We start from the raw sequence: 21,969 nt of genomic DNA, 5'->3' as shown, positions 1-21,969 counted from the left end.
TTACACAAATGATATGAAATGTTGTTTATTACTATTTTTCTATATTTTATATACACATATACAGTCACAGAGAATGTTTCTAGAAGTTCTACAGCCTGTGGAAGTCTTTGAAACATGGTGTCATGCACAGTGGTGTTTTACACTCCTCACACATAAAACGAGTGTCTCTGCTTTGTTGTGGGCATTTTTTTTTTGTATGTGCACAGATGTAACACCTCTTCTGAGCCTTTTTCTTGAAAGCAGTAGCAGGCAGTTTTACTAGGAAGTGATCACCATGCTTCAAACGAGAAGGAAGTTGTTGAAAATTTGGTGGGCGGTCTATTGCAGGTGTTGTTCCTTGGTACTTGAATACTATTTGTCTGATGACATACAGACAGAATTCGCCGTATGGTGGTTTGTTTCTGGTCCTCATCTTACACATATAAGCATTCAGCATGGAAATGTCCAAAAGATGGAAAAAGAGTTTTATGTACCACTTATAACTCTTGTGAACACAATCAGCAAACCCAATCTGCATGTCACATTTGTCCACTGAATGCATATTGAGGGTGTAGTCCATCACAGCTGCAGGTTTTAGAATGGGTTCATTGCTTTATGCTGCCTGCCAGTGTCTGCCATTTCATTAGGGTGAACTGATGACAACAGTGTGACATCTCGTTTGTCGTGCCATGATGTCATTGGCACCAAACACCTGCATCTCACCTCTACAAGTGCCAGTGTCAAACCTGGGCATATGTTTCCGATTTGCACGCACTGTGCCACACACATCTGTCGTATTCACTCGCAAAAAAATCACTGAGTGTGGGGCTTATGTACCAGTTATCTGTATGTAATATATGCCCCTTACCAAGGTATGGTTCTATCATTGTTCTAACCACATCACCAGAGATGCCCAATAACTTCCAGGTATTTTGCAATGTGTAACTTCCAGTGTACACAATAATATCCAATACCAGACCACTGTAACAATCACAAAGCGCAAACAACTTTATACCAAAGCATTTCCTCTTGCTTGGTATATACTGCTTGAAAGAGAGTCTTCCTTTGAACAGAATCAAAGCCTCATCAATTACAAGCTTCCTGAAGGGATAAAAATACATATTGAATTTCTCTTTGATATACAAACACATGCCTAATCTTATAAAACCTGTCGTTTCTGTCAGGCCTGGTTTTGTCTGAGAAGTGAAGCATACGTAACAGTAACACAAATTGATTCACTGGCATTATATCACTGAAACCTGGGGTTGCAATCAGGCGGTCTGTTGACCAGTATGATTTCACACTGCTTATACACATGTGGCATAAGCATTATTGTGGCAAAGAAAAGATACATCTCGGTCACAGTTGTCTCCTTCCACTGGTGTAGATGTGATTTTGGTGAAAGTATTGTGTTTGCCATGGTGTACTCGTAGTATGTGTTGCTTTCCATGACAATACTTTCCATCAGGGGTTCGTCAAAGAATAACTGGAAACATTCCAGTTCAGTGGCATTGTTTGCCAGTGTACAACATGGCCGTATTCCACGTTGGCTGTCATCAAACTGGTGGAGATTTGGAACAAAATTGACAGCTTCCTGCCAATCCCAGGTGTAGTCTGCTGGTGGGTACTGAACAATGACAGGTGGTTGTGGTTGTGGAGGCTGGTGTGGTGGGTGGGTGGGGGATGGTGGCCTTTGTTGTAGATCAGCTGAGGCAGCGGCGTGGGTGGCAGCATGGGCCACTGCTGGTGCCTCACGGCTGGCACCACCATGCACATTTTCCATCCCAATTGCAACAGTATCATCGTCATTTTCACTGTCAGTTCCTTTTGTACAGCCACAGGATGTACTCCTTCCCCTTGGAATAGCATATGGCACACTACCAGAGCGCATATATTGTCGTATATACTGACGCTTTACTGGGGAATATTGCACTTCACCATCACTACTGGAACTAGTTTGAAGAGCTTGTAGTTCATAATCACTATCACTATCATCACAAATGCTCACATCTGAGTCGGATTTGGGAAAATAGGAGTTTCCTCTTCGATTCTGGTACAACTGAGCGTGAACAAGACGGCCCAGCACCACAGGTGGAAGGCTGAGGGTCGTCTGGGTTTTCCTCACTATTACCGATATTATGGTCATTAGTTTCGGTCAAAGCCTCACCAAACCCTTGAAACTCATCTTCACTGGCACTTCCATCTGTATTAGAACTGTCACTGGGGAACAAAAGAGTCCCAATTCGCCGAGGAGTGAGGAGCTTCTTACCGCGAGGCATGGTGGACAAGGTGTACTAATATGGCGTTCCCACAATGCGCCACTGGGTCCCATATTTTTTCTACTGCGCACACCCACCACATAGACCCATTCTCTCACATCTAGGCCTACCAGCCTTTTCCCGCAAGATTTGAAGGCGCTAGAGTTTATGCGTACTAGTACGTCAAAAACCCTGGCGCGTAAGCCGTACTAGTACGGCCGAAACCCTGAAAGGGTTAGTCTGAGATACATCCTGCCATGTGCAGAACAAGGTAATTTGTTTACATTTACAAAATTATTCTTTTAAATAGGTAAATCTTTAATTTAAATTTGCATCCAGTGTACACCTATCTTTACTTTTTTCCTTATGGACTTTTCATTCCAGTAATATTTATTTTCCATTCAAGACTAGGTTTGAGATTGGGCTGTTGGGGTGATTATCCCATGGAACCACTAGTAGATTGCACATTATTTTGTATGCATACATTAATTGTGGTTGGTTTGGTATGTGAGTATGAAGGGGGATTAAGAGGAAGGTAAGTGGTATACTCTATATTTTTTTCTCCACTAGCTGTGTATAGTTTTCTATTTTTCTTTTTAACAGATAATGGTATCCTTTGATGATGGAAAGTCAGACCTGGTTTGGTCTGGTCTCGATAAGGGACCCCCTCGCAAGTACAAGTTTCCTGATCTTTCAGTTGTGCTCGAGGAAATAAAAAACCGAATGTAAATGGGACACTTTTTATTGCTGTGGTTTAGGGATGCAATCCTTTGCTGACCTGATTATTATACTGGCATTTATGTTAGCTCTTAAATCTCCCTTAAAGTTTATAGAGAGGATTAGTTTTGTATGAGAATTTGCAAGTGGTGTAGTTTTTGTTTTTGTCAGTGTGAATCAAAGGGTGTTTTCTAATCCATATTTTTTCTCTCAGCATAGGGTTGCATCAGAACAGATAATCCCTGGAAATGTTTTAGGAAGAGAATTTCACAGTGATCTTTATATGAAAGTCTGAAGGTAAAAGTTGTATTGCACTTGCTTTAGACTGGATGCTCCAGATCACTAGTGAAAATTTAGTTTCTACTCTAGTTTCCAGAGATGATCTTGATTTATTCATACCAAACTGACTTAAATTTAAGAGTCCCTAATTGTAATTTTACAATATGTACAAAGTTCACTGGTGCTGGCAGGGGTTCTGGATGTAAATATGAACTTTGCACTACCCATATCATGGCTTGAGGGACAAGTAAATTCCCTTGGAGCTGTATATTGTGTGGTATAAAGGACACTCATCCTCTTCCATTCTGCTTTCTCCTGTGGACACTGCATTATTGCCCAGCTACCATTTTCTTTTTTTTTTTTTCTTTTTTGTGGTTTGGAAGATTTAGAATTTCTCGATTATATTTTAGTATAGTACTGAACTAGTACTACAAATTTTATTTTTATTAGAATTTTAAGATACAGTACAGTATTTAGAATTCTTGCATTAATTTTCTCAAAAAAAACGTCTATTCCCACTAAGTGGTGCTAAGTTTCTTTATGTAGCTGGAAACTGATTTTAAAATATTGCTCAGATTTAGTATTATTTAATTTCTATCCACCTGCTTATGTATTTTTAGAAACAATAAAGTACACAAAAAAAGTGATTTCTTTACCTGTCTTTTTTTTCCCATTAATTAATTATACAAGATTATTGAATTACTGATGTATATAGGAAGAGTGATTGTAGTGTTCAAGATGCTTGACCTCTTTAAAAGGGGGAAAGGTATAATGATGTCCAAGAGCTCTGTCTATGGAATATGAGCGACTCTCCTTCAGTTGGATTAAATTTGATATACATCTCAGGTATATGACTCCTGTACGATTAAGGCTTCCAAGTGAATATAGGGCATTTACTATCTTTGGCTAGTATTTTTACTGCTGAATTGTATGCCATTCTTGCAGCACTTATTCGAATCGCATCTATGCCTGTGTCATCATTTGTGGTAGTCTCAGACTCCCTTAGTGCTCTACAGGCTATACGGAAATTTGATACACCTCACCCCCTAGTTCTCCGTATCCAACTTTGGCTCCGCCGTATCTCTACCAGGCATAAAGATATTGTTTTTTGTTGGGTCCCTGGTCATGTTGACGTACTGGGCAATAGGCAGACACTGCTTCGCGTTCAGCAGTACATGACCTACTAATTTCATATAGAGGTGTTCCATTTCTGGACTATTTTGCTGTAATAGCTACCCACCTTCACACCCATTGGCAACAACATTGGTCAACTCTGCTCGGTAACAAACTTCATTCTATTAAACCGAGCATAGGTTACCGGCCGTCTTCTTGTCATCAGTGCCGAGGTTGGGAGACTACTCTCTCCCTCCTTCGCATTGGCCACACTCGTCTTACTCATGGGTATCTCATGGAGAGGCACCCTGTTCCTCTCTGTGAGCAGTGTCAAGTTCCAGTATCGATTAGCCACATTCTGTTAGACTGCCCTCTCTATCAACGAGCACGCAGAATTTAACTCTGTCGTCTCCACTCTACTACTCTCTTTACCTTCCCTCCTTGCTGATGGACCCTCCTTTAATCCTGACTCTCTCATTGACTTCTTGACAAAGACTGATTTACTCCATAAACTCTGATACCTTTCGCACTTCCCTCAGCCCTTACTACCTCAATCTCTTGCTGCCCTCTACCCTTTCACCATCCACTGCCCCGCTGTTCTTCGTAACCTATTACTCATCCATCTCCCTTTTGCCACCTGATACCCTCGCTTCCTTCCTGCCCTGCAGCGCTGTATAGCCCTTGTGGTTTAGTGCTTCTTTTTGATTATAATAATGCTACAACTAGGCCCCAATGTGCCATGTTATGGTTACCTTCCCAGTGTGTAGGTTCTTTAATACTGGTGAAGTCCCTTCAAGGAAGGTGCTTAATGTTGAAGGGCTCCTTTAATCTAGTGATTGTGTTCACTCCATTTCCTTGGATTGAATCTGACAGCGCCCCGTTATACTGGTACTGTATAATGTAAGGGTTGAGCGCTGCCTCGTGAGTATCCCTAAAATTAGGTTCTTTAATGCTGATAAGGCTCTTGATGCAAGGAATATGACCTGCCCTTCACTTGGTTCAAACCTGAATGCTTGCCATTCCCTTAGGCAATGTATGAATACATAAATAACCCGCACATAGAAAAGAGGAGCGTATGACGACGTTTCAGTTCAGTCCGACTTTGTAAATGGTTCAAGTTTGATCAAAACGTTGCCGTTAGTTCCTCTCGTATATGCGGGTTATTTGTGTATTCTAGTCACTGTATTGTGCCTTTTTTTATTAATGTATGAACGTAATAGGATACGTAAATAATTAAAATACAGTGCAAGTTTAGAATAATTAACAGTCAATTAGATTTTGTATTAAGTTCATCTGTCTACGACCCTTGAAGAAAGGTTCCTTGATGCTGGTGTGGTGAGAGGCACTTTATCTTAGGACCTGGACCTGCTCCAATTTCTTGAAATGTTGAGTGAATGTATTCCATTCCCCTAGGTGTTGTATGACCTTTGTGGGTTAAGTGAATCTAATAATCAATCCTCTAGGTGGGTGTCTATATATTGAAGGGCTCATGATCCAAGGAATTTATCTATTCTTTTAAATCAAAATTAATTACCTCATTTCCAGGTGCTGTATAATTCTCACAGGTTTAGCACTTGTTCGTGAGTATGTTTTTTTTTTATTTAATGTGGTCCTCTGTAGGGAGGTTCATTAATGATGGTGGTGGGAGGCTCTGATGCAAGGAATTGATCCAGCCCTCCCTTGATAGCCTCTTATTCCCTAGAGCTGTATAACCATTTTAGTGCTTCCCCTATAAAAATAAATGTAATTCCGGCGGTCGCACTCAGTTCAAGTGAAGTACCTGGACGTTTGTGGAGGGCTTTTTATCCAGGGGAATTTGACAGAATCGTCACTTCCTGATTGTCTCTCATTGGTTAGGCACTGCACGACTCTTGCAAAAGCTACAAGTGCACACAGGAATGATGGAAACCACTATAGTGGATTAAGGAATATTTAACAGGGATTAAAAGCTATTGTCTGGAGAGGAGCAGGGATATCTGAATACAGAGTTACGAGTAGTGCATTCCATAAGCTAAGGAATACTGCTCTTAGTGGTATACCACAAGTAGTGGAATACTACTCGTAGTACTATTCCACAAGTGGAATATACTACTCGTAGTAGTATTCCTCTACTACTGGCCCAACTACTCAGTAGTAGGGCCAGTAGTATCTTTTACATGTAAATGCCATGATAGAAGAAATAAGCGAGAGGTATCACTTCATAGGTGACGAGGTTAAAAATACAAAAGCAAAAAGTCATCACTTTGAAAAGACACTTGTAAGGCTAACCTCTCAAGGGAGGTGCCTAGATGTCTGTGAGAAGCTTGATCCAAGGAATCAGACTTCTTCCCTTGAGTCAAAACTGAATACCTTCCACTGTATGACCCTTGTGGGTTTAGCACTTTTTATTACCTATTCCCTGGGTTTAGCCCCTCTTATAATACCTCCCATTCCCCGGGTGCTATGTGACTCCTCAAGGAAGGTTCCTTGATGTTGGTGAGGGGCTCTTGATTTAGAGAATTGGATCTGTGCTCCGGTTCCCCGAATTAAGCCTGAATGCCTTCCACATCCCCCCCCCCCAGGCGCTGTATAATCCTCCGGGTTTAGCGCTTCCCCCTTGATTATAATAATAATGACCCCTGTGGGTTTAGCACTTTCCCTTAATAAAAGTCAGGCCTTGGATTATGAAGCACCAGTATGGAACCCATGTCTGGTAAAACGAAGTAGAAAATATGAAGACTTGCAACGAGACGTAGGTTGAAGTCAGTTCGAGAGGCAGGTAAAAATCAGATGAATCACAGGGGTTACGAATTGCTTCTTCGGCCTTATCATGGTCAGGAAGTAGAACGACTTAAATAGCTCTTCCCCGTGATTAAAGTTGATTCAAAGAAATGAACCTGCCATTCCTTGGATCAATCCTGATTGCGTCCTTATGACTTAAAGCCCCTCAAGAGAGGTTCCCTGAGGCTGGTGAGGGGTTCTTGATCTAGGGAATTTGATCTGTGCTCCAGTTCCCTGAATGCCCTCCATCTCCGCCACAGGCGCTATATAATCCTACGGGTTTAGCGCTCCCCCATGATTATAATAATGTGCCTTAAAGATTTGACGTTTCCTCATATATGTGTTATATTAAAGAAGTTGGTTTATTATTTACATATAATAAGTATAAATACCTCTCCTGACTTAGTTTCAAATATTCAAAGCTGACATTTAAGCGCATTATTAGCTTTGGCCATACTAATCTTTTTGTGTGCGTTGAATTTAGAGGGCACTGTACGTCTGGACCCCTCAAGGAAGGTTCCTTGATGTTGGTGAGGGGCTCTTGATTTAGGGAATTGGATCTGTGCTCCAGTTCCCCGAATTAAGCCTGAATGCCTTCCACATCCCCTCCCCCCCAGGCGCTGTATAATCCTCCGGGTTTAGCGCTTCCCCCTTGATTATAATAATGTACGTCTGGAATACTGAGACCTCGCGGATCACTGAAATAGAGGGAGCTAAGTGAATAGCACAGGAATACCTTTCTCGGCTCATTGAGGAAGAGGGAGCTGATGTCAGGTGGCTGTATAGCCCTTGTGGTTTAGCGCTTCTTTTTTATTATAATAACCTTCAACTGAGGGGTTGAAGTAACTTGTTGCAATTTAGCACCTACAAAGTCCAATAACAATTCAGAGCTTCTAGGATACAGCAGTACTGAAGGTTTGAAACAGATCGGATGAAGCATTCACAAATTATAGCATGAAAACCAATATTTAAATTTTCCATTTTTTTTTTCAGAAAAATTGGCAATTAGGCACCTACACAGTCGGACAACAATCCAAAAATCTACTAAGATGCATGTGTTTAGGGTTTGAAGCCGATCAGAAGAGGCATTCTCCAGTTAGTGTACGTTAATAAATTTGTTTAATATGATTGACATCTTACAACGTACTTCCCTCAAGGAAGGTTCCTTGACGCTGGTGAGGGGCTCTTGATCTAGGGAATTGGATCTGTACCGCAGTTCCCTAAATTGGGCCTGAATACCTCCCCCCCCCCACAAGCGCTGTATAATCCTGCGGGTTTAGCTCTCCCCATGATTATAATAATAATTACAACGTACTCAACATAAAGTCAATACAGTCATCATTTGCTGAAAGACTGAGGCTTATATGAGCAGCCCTGTATGACCCTTACGGGTTTAGCGCTTAGTTATAATTATAATAAATAATAGAGATTAGATGAGTTCAGTTATTGCTCGGAATCCAACAATTCAGTTTTATAACTATATTAGTAAATGTGACAAATTTGCCTCTACACGTCTGATTTTTTTTTTCACCATTCTTTCCATAAGATGCATAAGTTATTTAACGAAAATAATGAGGAAGGGGGGGGGGAAGTGATGCCTAATAATGACATTGGACCTGCCTCGCATAGGCCAGTAGGCCTGTTGCAGTGCTCCTTCTTATGTTCTTATGAAAACATGCAATATGCAATGGAGAGCTAAGGAAGGCATCATTACAGGATTTTTTGTACACAAAGACCCCTCAAGGAAGGTTCCTTGATGTTGGTGAGGGGCTCTTGATTTAGGGAATTGGATCTGTGCTCCAGTTCCCCGAATTAAGTCTGAATGCCTTCCACCCCCCCCCCCCAGGCGCTGTATAATCCTCCGGGTTTAGCGCTTCCCCCTTGATTAATAATAATTCAATAACCTTGAAGGTCGGGGCGCCTTGATTCTAATGAAGGACTGTTGATTCGAGGAACTGGAGCTACCCTTCCCTTGCATGAAACAAACCTAATTACCTCCCTTTACTGGTTTAATACCTCCCCGTGAATATTATAATGGTAATTATTACACAGTATAAAGCAACCTAATTGAAAATATATAGAGATTCCTTTGTAAACTGAGATACCTTGATGCTAGTGAAGGGCTCTTGATCTTAGTATAGTAGCTGTGAAGGTAGGTAGATACCTTGATGTAAACTGAGATACCTTGATGCTAGTGAAGGGCTCTTGATCTTAGTAGCTGTGAAGGTAGGTAGATACCTTGATGCTAGTGAAGGGCTCTTGATCTTAGTAGTAGCTGTGAAGGTAGGTAGATACCTTGATGCTAGTGAAGGGCTCTTGATCTTAGTAGTAGCTGTGAAGGTAGGTAGATACCTTGATGCTAGTGAAGGGCTCTTGATCTTAGTAGTAGCTGTGAAGGTAGGTAGATACCTTGATGCTAGTGAAGGGCTCTTGATCTTAGTAGTAGCTGTGAGCTGTGAAGGTAGGTAGATACCTTGATGCTAGTGAAGGGCTCTTGATCTTAGTAGTAGCTGTGAAGGTAGGTAGATACCTTGATGCTAGTGAAGGGCTCTTGAAGGTAGGTACATACCTTGATGCTAGTGAAGGGCTCTTGGTCTTAGGTAGTAGATACCTTGATGCTAGTGAAGGGCTCTTGATAGGTAGATACTTGCTAGGGCTAGGTAGCCTTGATGCTAGTGAAGGTAGGTAGATACCTTGATGCTAGTGAAGGGCTCTTGGTCTTAGTAGTAGCTGTGAAGGTAGGTAGATACCTTGATGCTAGTGAAGGGCTCTTGATCTTAGTAGTAGCTGTGAAGGTAGGTAGATACCTTGATGTTAGTGAAGGGCTCTTGATCTTAGTAGTAGCTGTGAAGGTAGGTAGATACCTTGATGCTAATGAAGGGCTCTTGATCTTAGTAGTAGCTGTGAAGGTAGGTAGATACCTTGATGCTAGTGAAGGGCTCTTGATATTAGTAGTATCTGTGAAGGTAGGTAGATACCTTGATGCTAGTGAAGGGCTCTTGATCTTAGTAGGAGCTGTGAAGGTAGGTAGATACCTTGATGCTAGTGAAGGGCTAGTAGTAGATAGCTGTGAAGGTAGGTAGATACCTTGATGCTAGTGAAGGGCTTTGATGCTTGGTAGTAGCTGTGAAGGTAGGTAGATATCTTAGTAGCTCTTGTAGTAGCTGTGAAGGTAGGTAGATACCTTGATGCTAGTGAAGGGCTCTTGATCTTAGTAGCTGTGAAGGTAGGTAGATGCCTTGATGCTAGTGAAGGGCTCTTGATCTTAGTAGTAGCTGTGAAAGTAGGTAGATACCTTGATGCTAGTGCAGGGCTCTTGATCCTAGTAGTAGATGTGAAGGTAGGTAGATACCTTGATGCTAGTGAAGGGCTCTTGATTCTGGAAGTGGTAGTAGTAGATGTTGTAGTGTAACAGAAGTAGTAGTAAGTTTATTTAGACACAGGTACACATAAGTACAATTAGCAGACATAGTGTAAATTATCTAAGATAACTCAAAAATGTCAGCAGTAGTGTAACGGTAGTAGTAGTGTAATGGTAGTAGTAGTATTAGTAGTAGTGTAATGGTAGTATTAGTATTAGTAGTAGTGTAATGGTAGTAGTAGTAGTGTAATGGTAGTAGTAGTATTAGTAGTAGTGTAATGGTAGTATTAGTATTAGTAGTAGTGTAATGGTAGTAGTAGTAGTGTAATGGTAGTAGTAGTATTAGTAGTAGTGTAATGGTAGTAGTAGTGTAATGGTAGTAGTAGTAGTAGTGTAATGGTAGTAGTAGTAGTAGTAGTGTAATGGTAGTAGTGGTAGTGTAATGGTAGTATTAGTATTAGTAGTAGTGTAATGGTAGTAGTGGTAGTGTAATGGTATATTAGTAGTAGTAGTAGTGTAATGGTAGTAGTAGTAGTGTAATGGTCGTAGTAATAGTGTAATGGTAGTAGTGGTAGTGTAATGGTAGTATTAGTATTAGTAGTAGTGTAATGGTAGTAGTAGTAGTAGTAGTGTAATGGTAGTAGTAGTAGTGTAATGGTCGTAGTAGTAGTGTAATGGTCGTAGTAGTAGTGTAATGGTAGTAGTGGTAGTGTAATGGTAGTAGCAGTATTAGTAGTAGTGTAATGGTAGTAGTAGTAGTGTTTACCTGGAGTTTACCTGGAATTTACCTGAAGAGAGTTCCGGGGGTCAACGCCCCCGCGGCCCGGTCTGTGACCAGGCCTCCTGGTGGATCAGAGCCTGATCAACAAGGCTGTTGCTGCTGGCTGCACGCAAACCAACGTACGAGCCACAGCCCGGCTGATCAGGAACTGACTTTAGGTGCTTGTCCAGTGCCAGCTTGAAGACTGCCAGGGGTCTGTTGGTAATCCCCCTTATGTGTGCTGGGAGGCAGTTGAACAGTCTCGGGCCCCTGACACTTATTGTATGGTCTCTTAACGTGCTAGTGACACCCCTGCTTTTCATTGGGGGGATGTTGCATCGTCTGCCAAGTCTTTTGCTTTCGTAGTGAGTGATTTTCGTGTGCAAGTTCGGTACTAGTCCCTCTAGGATTTTCCAGGTGTATATAATCATGTATCTCTCCCTCCTGCGTTCCAGGGAATACAGGTTTAGAAACCTCAAGCGCTTCCAGTAATTTTTTTTTTATATTTTTATTTAAAACAACACAATACATTAAATAGATAAAAGAACACAGTATCAGTTCTTACTCAAAATTATAAATCTCATTGTCTAAATGAACACAGACGATTAACGTTGTGTTGTCACACCTGTCCCTCATCCCATATACATTACATCCAATGTAACTATGTTAAGTAAGATTACACAAGATAACATAACAATATTCATCATTATTATTATAACCAAGGAAAACCCAAACCTACAATCTGCATTATTTTTCCACTTTGTTATTTATATATTATTAATCCACATAATCTTCAAACCCTCCTTTACAATACTCATTATTGCCAGTGCCGACACAGCTGACACTTCTACCCCCCTACCGTATGTACAGTCCCCATTCTAAATAACATACATTAATTTCCCTAATGAATGGTCATTGAAAACAATTTCTACTAAAATAACCCAACCCAGCAGACTTCCAAACAAAAACAGTCAGGGTCATTATAAGACATGTAGGAACGAGTCCTGCAATCATATATGTATACATATACGCATGCATATACACATACGTGTATGTGCACTTATTCAAACTAAATCATACATAGAAATAAATCGCTAAATGACTTGTCTGCAAATAAACTAAATATTACAATCTATGATAGAACTATACATACACAAAGTTAATGTTACTGATTAACTTCCATACAAAATAAGGGGATATATAAACCCCATCAAATACTTATATATTTTCGTACATAGTGCATAATGTACATATTCAATACAATAATAAAAAAAGAGGTGTATGACAAGGCTATCTTCAGATTAAAAATATATAAGACATATAAATATAAACCTCCTTATAACAATAAGGGAATACAACTTTTGACTCAACATACCTCACCAGGCTTCCAATCACACCAAGAGGGCGCACCACTGAAGAGACCAACCCCTTGCCTCTCACCCCATACTCAAACGGAGTAAACGTTCAACAGTAAGTCCACGATATCCCTCCGGAAAACTAATTACCCACCTTCCCCCATATAATTGTTTGTTCCTACATGCTGTCCTATAAAAACTCGCCGCCAACGCTTTTATCCTAATGTTCCCCTCCACCTCCCTCATCCCCCAAGAAACATACAAGTAATCAACTATTACATATCTGATAGCCCTTCCCACCTCTTTGGGTACCCCTTCCATATCTAACATTAACGCCCTAAGGGGTGATATCTTTCCCCCCCCCAATAAAAAGAAAACCCTCTTCAACCACAATCTTACTACCTCCAATGCAGAACAAAAATATACTACATGAAAAACCGTTTCAACTTCCCCACAAAAAGCGCATGACGCCTCTCTCACAAAACCCATTCGTCTTAGCACCTCTTTCGATGCTAACGTCCCCATAAGAAATCTATATACTAATTCCCTCGCTCTTGCCGGTATTCTTAATTTACTAAATTCCACCCATATCACTCTCCAATCATATGTGGGATACACTGCCATCCCTTGCATTAATTCCTGACGACGACCCACACCCACTAACCGTTTTACCTTGAGTTTTTTAACATTGCGTACCTTTAACATAAACCGCAACATGTCTTCACACTCCACTAAGTCCCTGCCACCCCACCATTTGCGGATATCCCCCATCACCTCCCCCACCCGAAGACCCCTTTCCCCCGCTGCCCGAATATACCTCTGCTTCACATATAGCGCCTTCACCCTAGACCCTAATGCAATCAATCCCAGTCCTCCCTGCCTTACCACAGTCATTACTACATCTTTGCCCAACCACGCCCTCCCATAGCCCCACACATACCTTAAGACCCTTCTTTGCATTTCCATAATATCCTGACTTCTTAATGGGTAAATTTCCGCCACTCCCCACACCTTACTATAAATCAGCGTATTTACCACCACAACCCTTTGATGCAAGGTTACATCCCCGGCCCTTAGACCCCTCAGCCTACTCAAAGCTCTGTCCATTACCATTTCTGAATTAACCCTCCTGCTCTCCTGTGCATCTGCCAAAAACAAAATCCCACAAATCTTTAGCCTATCTACAGTTATCCAACCAAACTCCTCCCCCAAGGTCCCTCCTACCCAAGCGCCTACCTCCAACAACCGTGATTTCTGCTTATTAACTCTCATCCCAGTAGCATTCCCAAAAATCTCAATTACCCTTCCCACTTTTCTTAAATCTTCAATCTCATTAAGTAAAACAGTTGTATCATCTACATAACCAACAATATTCCCACAATATCCTCCACTCTCCCCCAACCTTCCCATCCCACCATCAACCAGAACATAGAAAGGATTCTGCATACATGCAAAGAGTATTTGGGAGAGTGGACACCCCTGCCTTAAACCCCTTCCCATGCTTACTGAACTACCCAACCTCCCATTTACCTGTACTCTCATTGATGCATTCTCATACAAAGTCCTCACCCATCCAACCACCCTCCCTCCAAAACCCATTCTCACCATACTCTCAATCAAAAATTCCCTATCCACATAATCATAAGCTTTCTCCCAATCCAGACCTAGAATACCTCCCTTATTACTACCCTCAAGGAAATCCCGAATACGACCATGACCTACCCGCATACTCCTCCCCGGGATACCAAACTGTCCCCCATGTATCACCGACCCCATGACCTTCTTCAGTCTATTACCCAAAATTTTCGCAAAAACCTTGTAATCAGCGCACATCAAAGATATTGCACGGTAAGCACTCAACTCTCTACCCCCCCCTTCTTTGGCACCAAAACTATGACACCCGTACTTTGCGATATGCCCAACTTCCCACTAGTTAACATATGATCCAATAGCCTAACAAAACACTGCCTAATACACCCCCAATGTGCTCTATAAAAATCATTTGGTATACCGTCTATCCCTGGTGTTTTCCCGGTACTCATCCCGAAAACTGCCTCTTCCACCTCAACCTCACTTATACCAACCTCCAACCCCACTCTATCCTGCTCACTTAAAACACTATGGAACCCCCCTTCAAAAATACCCTCCCAGGAACCCCCCTCCCTCCAACTCCATTTCTCTCTAAACCAACTATCAGCATAGAGACTCATACTTTCCATATTGGATAGGACTCGACCCACTGGATACCCTCCCACCCCAGGGCTTGTCTCCAATTGTAGAATGGTGGTTACACTCTGTCGGTCCCGAAATTTACGTAAAACATACCCAGACGGTTTATCACCCCACAAAACATCCTCTAACCCCGCCCTAACCCTAATTGCATCAAACCTATCATTGTGTAATTCAGCTATTCTACTCCGCAGTCTGTCCATATCATCCCTCCTACCACCTCCCCCAACATAACAATCTTGCAACTGTCCCTCCAGATAATTTTGCAACCCAAAACGCCACCTCGCCTCCTCTCGTCCCCTAGCCTTAAAAAAATTCGCTATTCCAGGTTTTGCCTGCATTTCCCACCAATCTAACAGATCTATCTCCCTGTTCCTAGCCTCCCAAAAAGGCAACCACCAATCACTGAAAAAAGGCCCCTCCCCCTCCTCCTTAAGAAGCCTTACATTTAATTTCCAGTACCCAGAATAAATACGCACCACTCCATCCCACATCAAATCTGCTATTACCGCTCTGTGATCAGAAAACCCCACATCGAAGGTTTGCACCCTCACAACATCTATACCCTGCTTAATATAAATTCTGTCTAATCGCGCTTCATATCCCCTACGGACGAACGTATGCTCCACTAGGTAACCCCCCCTCCCCACCACATCAACAACCCCAATATCTCGCAATACATCCCTCAGCACACTCAGCACACAACCCGCCCCTCTCGGTTCGACATCACCACTCCTAATCACACAATTCCAATCACCTCCTATTACTGTTATAGCAGGCAAACCTCTCAAGTGATACAGCAATACCTCTCTGACAAAATCTACTTTTACCCTAATATTACTAGTTGCTGGCATGTAAACTCCCACGAAACTAACTCGACTCTCACCCCAGACGCCATCCACCCTCACGATCCTCCCACCCCCCCCCTCTTCCCAACCGATGACACGCAAGGGGCTGGTCTCCTTTACCGCAACTGCTACCCCACCTTTCAATTGCAAACCACTGGTTACATACATCCGATATCCTTTCACCCTCAACACACTACCAGCCCTGTGATTATGCTCTTGCAAAAAGCATATATCAACATCAAACCGCCTTAAAAACCACTCCAACCAAACTTTCTTGACCTCAGTTTTAAGTCCATTAACATTAAGCGTGACACATCTGAAAATTACAGAAGGGGCGGCTTTCCCCTATGCCTCTGGGATTTACCCACTGCACTTTTCATATTACGTGTTCCTTTGCCACTCGAGTTTTCCTGTGCAGTCACTTCCCCCCTCCCTTTCCCAATTTGCAACTCAGGCACACCTCTACCACTATGTGTCCTCGGCTCCACAACCGCTGCCCATGACTTCTTCCCCGGCCTCTGCCCTGGGGTAATGACCTCATCTATCTCTGATGCCGCAGTTCGTTTCCTAGAACTCACACTTACACACATATCACCCTCAGACAAATCCTCCTGGTGTACCTCCACGGCCACCACATGCTCCCGCCCAATCTTACTCAAGTCTTCCTCAACAATTTGTTGTCCCTCCAAAGTTCCAGCTTCACATGAACTGAGGACATCTTTTGCACAGGGTTCCACCTCATCCAAAAAATCCTTGATCACATCTGCCAATAACCCATCCTGGGTTGAAGCTTCCTGGACGAAAGTCTCCTCAGATGTCACCTTCAACTCCCCCGACGCCCCTGGGAGAGTGACACACGTCTCCGCCGCCGCCACCTCCCGGTCGACCTCTTCGCTCCAGAGGTCATTCCTCCGGCCTCCCGAGGCATCAGAGCCAGGCACCAAATTACACGACTGTTGAATCACAATTGGAGTGTCGAGAATTCGAGAAGCCCGCCTCCTAGGACACTGGGCTGCCATGTGCTCATAAGAGCTACATAGACGACATGTTTTCCGTTGCCCAGCATAGTACACATAAACCTGTGTTCTACAACCGATCATCGTAACATAGGATGGTATAGGCCTTGTTAAGGTCATTTTAAGGGTGTAAGAACCTTCCGGCATTCCTTCATATGGACCATCCCTCCACACCCCCATTGTTGCAGAATGCACTGTCCCATAACTTCGAAAAAACTCCTGCAGGCCATAAGCCGTAGCCTCGAAGGGTACATTCCGTACCTTCACCCATGTGAAGTACTTAGAGACGTCATGTAACACAACATCCATCGTTGAATTCACACTCATGCGTTGTTCCTGGTAATGCTCGACAATTCTTGTGTAGTAATCGACTCGTAGAAATTTCACAAAGATTCTTGTTAAACCATTAAGGGCGACGCCATACAATTCCTCGTTGGGAATACCATATGTATCCCTGATGATGTTAGGGAGAAGGACGTTCATCGTATCTCCACTTAACGTACCACGAACCAGCTCTATGCAGATAGTATTCACTCTCCGTACTGTATGTTCCGCCATGTTGATATCCCAATGAGCAGCGCACGTCCTCACTACTCAATGGTTGTTGCTGAACTAAGGTAGCTCGCCTGAAGACAGCAGAGGGGTGCCGAGACAACCGCACTCCACCGTGGTCAGGCAGCGAAATGACTCCCAGTAATTGAGGTGTTTTATCTCCGTTATGCGCGGCGTGAAAGTTCTCTGTACATTTTCTAGGTCCTCTGACTCCTTCCCAACTGCTAATTTCAATATCCACACACAATAATTACATACCGCAAAAATGCAAGCAGTATAACCCCCCCCTATTTACCCCAGCTCACCAAAATGTACAGCATTTCACCGTTGTTCATGTAACTTATAAACTAACCATACTAAATTAAACTCAAGAACATATTAAATTGAAAACAATAACAACTCTACAGTAGTGAAAACGCCAGCTGCTGTCCTAATATTATTTATATATACATATGTATATATATACATTAGAAACTGACTTAGTTTACAATGGGAGTCAAATCCTAACTTTATTGCTGTCCCATGCAGCATTCTCAGACTTGTACTCTTATACGCTACTACGATAGCCTTCAGCAGAAGGCATTAATTAACAATATTAAATAACTACTAAGAATGCATGAACTCAGCACTCCCATGCACACCCCAATTACACACAATCGTTCTCTCTTGCACTTGTCACTCACCCACGCACATGCACACCAAACCAACATCTTTCGTTTGGCAAGCCCGTTTGGTACCCCCCCGTTTTTTTATCTAATGCTTTACACAACAATCTAAACCCACTTCCCCCCCCCTCACAACTCTAGCAACTCCCCAACAGTTATGGACCTGTAACCCTCAGTGAAAGCTCCCTCCCATCTCCTCCCATAAATTCCCCGATTCCTATTCATTGTCCTACAAAAAATCCTCGCTAAAACTCGTTTCCTCGTCTCCCCATTATCCACCCCTCTCATTCCCCACGATATGTACACGAAATCCACCACGATATAAGCTACTCCCCGTGCCACATTCTCCCCCACCCCCCTATATCAAGACTCAGCACTCTAAACACTGACACCCCAGTTCCTCCTATCCTCCTGACCACTTTCCCCAGCCATTCCCTCACACTCCCCAAATAGTCGCAAAAGTATACCACGTGATAGGCTGTTTCCAACTCCCCACATAACCCACACCAACCCTCCTCTACCACACGTCTGTTTCTGAGGACTGATCCAGTAGGCAGAATCCCATGTAAAAATTTGAACATGATCTCTCGCACCCTGGGCCCTAACTTTAGTTTACCGAACAGACTCCATATAGCTCCCCATGCATACATCGGGAACAGCCCCTCAACTGGGGCCGTCTCCTCTACCCTCAATATTCGATATAAATCCCTCACCTTTAATTTGTCTGGCTCGCGCGCCCACAAAAGTGCCCTCAACAAAATCTCACACTCCCTCCATTCCCCACCCACATACATTCCCCTCAAAATATCATGTAACCTTTGCATGCATGTCCCCCTCTGTCCCCCTAATCTTTTCCACTCCCACCTGACAAAAATACATTTCACCCTCCTTCCCAGGTCCAACAGACCTAAACCTCCCTTCCTCACCGGCAAAGTCACCACCTCCCTCTTCATCCATTCACATCCTGAGCCCCATAAGAACCTAAAAACACTTCTAAGGATACGAGTAATCTCAGCCCTCAGCAATGGAAAAACTGCTGCTACATACCATACCTTACTGTACAGCAATACGTTAATAACAATCGCCCGTTGCAACAATGTCAAGTGATAAGGCCGCAACATCCCCAACCGATGTTCCACGCGTTCCACCATTCTCAACGAATTCGCCTCCCTAGCCTCCCGTATGGTCGCTCTATACGAAATGCCACATATTAATAACTGCCCTTCCTGCCTTCTCACCACATCACAGTCCCAATCAACTCTGTCTCTCCACTCCCCTAGCCCCATGATCTTTGTTTTCTCAACGTTTACCGTCATGCCTGTCGCCCCTCCAAACATGCCAACCACCCCTCCCAACTCTCCCAATCTTGTTCCCTTCCGGACTAGGAGTGTCGTGTCATCCACGTAACCTACCACATGATGCCTAATCAAGCCCTCCCTCGACCCCTCCCCACCACACACTCTGGTCTCAACCAACCTATAAAATGGATCTTGCACACATGCAAATAATAACTGTGATAGCGGGCAGCCCTGCCTCAAGCCCCTATCCATGTTCACCACACCTCCCACACGTCCATTGATCTGAATTCTCGCTTTTGCCCCTTTATACAACGTTTCAACCCACCCCACAATCTCATCCCCAAAACCTTGTTTGTTAAGGATCTGTCTTAAACCCTCCCTTTCCACCTGATCATAAGCACCCTGCCAATCAATCGCCACCATACCCCCTCCTTCCTGCGTCCCCTCAAAACTCTCAACAAACCCCTTTAGAATTCCGTGCCCCATGACCATCGACCGTCCTGGCAACCCTAGTTGACCTTTTGAAACTACACGTCCCACTACACATTTTAACCTATTCCCCAAAATCTTCGCGAACAATTTATAGTCCGCACACATGAGAGTAATCGCCCTGTAATCCTTAAGTGTACTCTGCCCCTTACCCTTGGGCACAAGCACTACGACCCCTGTACTTTGCTTCTCGCCCAATTCTCCCCCATCTTTCATTCTATTGAACAGCGTTACTAAAAAACCCCTTAACAGATCCCAATGTTTTAAGTAAAATTCACTTGGTAGTCCATCAATACCTGGTGCTTTGCCTCTGCACATGTCTACAAGCGCTCTCCATATCTCCCCCTCTTCAATCTCACCACCCAAAGCTTCCCTGTCCTTACTCCCCAGAGCTACGGGCTCTACAGCACACACCCCATCAAGATCCTCCCTATTAACTCCTTTACTTTTCCAATAATGCCCATACCACGCATCCGCGAACATACTCATCACCTCCGTTGTTTTTAACACCTGCCCCTCCCTAAACCCTTTCACCTCAGTGTGCACTTCCAAATCTGCTATTGTGGTCGCTGTCCTCCTCTGCTGTTGTCTCCTCAACACACATGCCGATGGCTTGTCCCCCCAAAGCACTTCCTCCACACCCGCCTGCACCCGCACCGCATGAAATCTCTCCTCCTGCACTTCTCTTATCCTGCTCTTCAGATCATCTATTGCCTCTGTTTGGAATACCCCTCCCACTACTCCTTGTTCATGATAGTATCCTATTCTACTTTCCAAATAATTTGTTAATCCATACTTCAGTCGATTTATCCGCTTCCCCTCACCCACGTAAAACCTACGAATCCTCTCCTTGGCCACACTGTCCCACCAACGTACAACATTATCAACCCTTTTTGCCTCCTCACTTAGCTTCCTCCACAGCGAAGCAAACCCCTCCTCCACTTCCTCATCCTCAAGGAGTCGCGTGTTTAATTTCCAGTAGCTTTCAAACCGTTTCACTAACGAGTCCCATGCTACCCCCACCACCACTGCCCTGTGATCTGAATAAATTGCTTCTATAGTGTTAAAAGACTCCACTGAAACCCCTTGCGTTATATAGATCCTATCCAGTCTAGCTGCGTATTCCCTCCTTACATACGTATGTTGCACTTCACCTATTCCACCCCAAAATGCATCTCGTACCCCAATATCTCTACACAGGTCTCGCAACACGTTTGAAAAATATCCCGCCCCCGCTGGCATCACATCAAATCTCCGTATTATACAATTCCAATCTCCCCCAATCAATGCAACCCTGGGCAGTGCTCTCAAGAAATACACCAGATCATCCCTTACAAATGCCGATTTTACCCTCGCATCGTTCTCCGCCGGAGCATACACTCCAACAAAGGACACGCGTTCACGCATCCACCACCCGTCCACTCTCATTATTCTTCCCTCACCCCCCCCCCTCAAACCTTTGCAAAACAAACGGGCTTGCCTCACGAATTAAAACACCTACTCCACCTTTTAAACGTGTCGTTGGAGTTACAAAAGCCCTATATCCATCCACCTCCAGCAATTTTCCTATTTTCAAGTTATGCTCTTGTATAAAGGCAACATCTACCTTGTAACGATACAGCAGTCCTCGCAACCATACACACTTACCACTCTTACATAAACCGTTAACATTAATTGTCATACACCTTAGGCCTGCTTACGTTTTCCACCCACTTTTCCCCACCACATTTTTCCGCTGTCCAGTAACCTCATACACACCGTCCTTGGCACTCACCCCATCCCCTCCACTCCTAACCCCTTGCTGGCGTTTCTTTTTCTCTGTGCCTCTACACACACCTTCAATCCCCGCCTTTTTCCCTGGTCTTTGTGCTGGAGTGAGGACGTCATCCGAGTCAGACGTGACAGCTGCCCGCTTCCTCGACACTTCCTCTTCCGCCATGCTAGTCTCCTGACCTTCCTCATTGTGCACCTCGACCTCTATCACCTCATTCCCCTTCTCACTACTTGGCCAAGCCGACATTACATTCCTTTCTTCAGACCCGCATGCTTTCCCTTGTCCCTGTACCTGGTCTCCCGTCGTTACCTCTGTCAAGGCTTCCTCCGATTTAGGGAACATCTCCTGCAAAACTGTCTCAAGCACGACGTCAATTTCTACGTCATTTGGTACGTCCTTGTCCGCCTCGTGGATCACATCCTCAGCAGACGCACTCAATTGCTGCACTGCACCCTCATGCTCCACCTCACGTTGCATTTCCTCCACTTCCTCACTCCACAACCGACCACGCCTACG

General features: G+C 43.6%; 1 protein-coding gene across 6 annotated transcripts in view; it reads left to right on the top strand.

Annotated features, from left to right (window-relative positions):
- The window catches only part of LOC128702181 (uncharacterized), a 41,814-nt gene extending 37,934 nt beyond the window's left edge, over nt 1-3,880 (top strand). For all 6 annotated transcript variants that reach the window (XM_070102664.1, XM_070102665.1, XM_053796279.2 and 3 more), the window contains one exon: nt 2,841-3,880. Coding sequence is in view for 2 of the 6 variants with exons in the window: in XM_053796280.2 (XP_053652255.2) it covers nt 2,841 (1 nt within the window). In the remaining 4 variants the exon portion in view is untranslated. The remainder of the gene's footprint in view (nt 1-2,840) is intronic.
- Nucleotides 3,881-21,969: the final 18,089 nt, after the last annotated feature.

This window comes from Cherax quadricarinatus, chromosome 83 (genome assembly GCF_038502225.1).
Source record: "Cherax quadricarinatus isolate ZL_2023a chromosome 83, ASM3850222v1, whole genome shotgun sequence".
Classification (NCBI taxonomy): domain Eukaryota; kingdom Metazoa; phylum Arthropoda; class Malacostraca; order Decapoda; family Parastacidae; genus Cherax; species Cherax quadricarinatus.
Note: the sequence above shows the minus strand (reverse complement) of the source record. Positions and strands in the feature narration are given on the sequence as shown.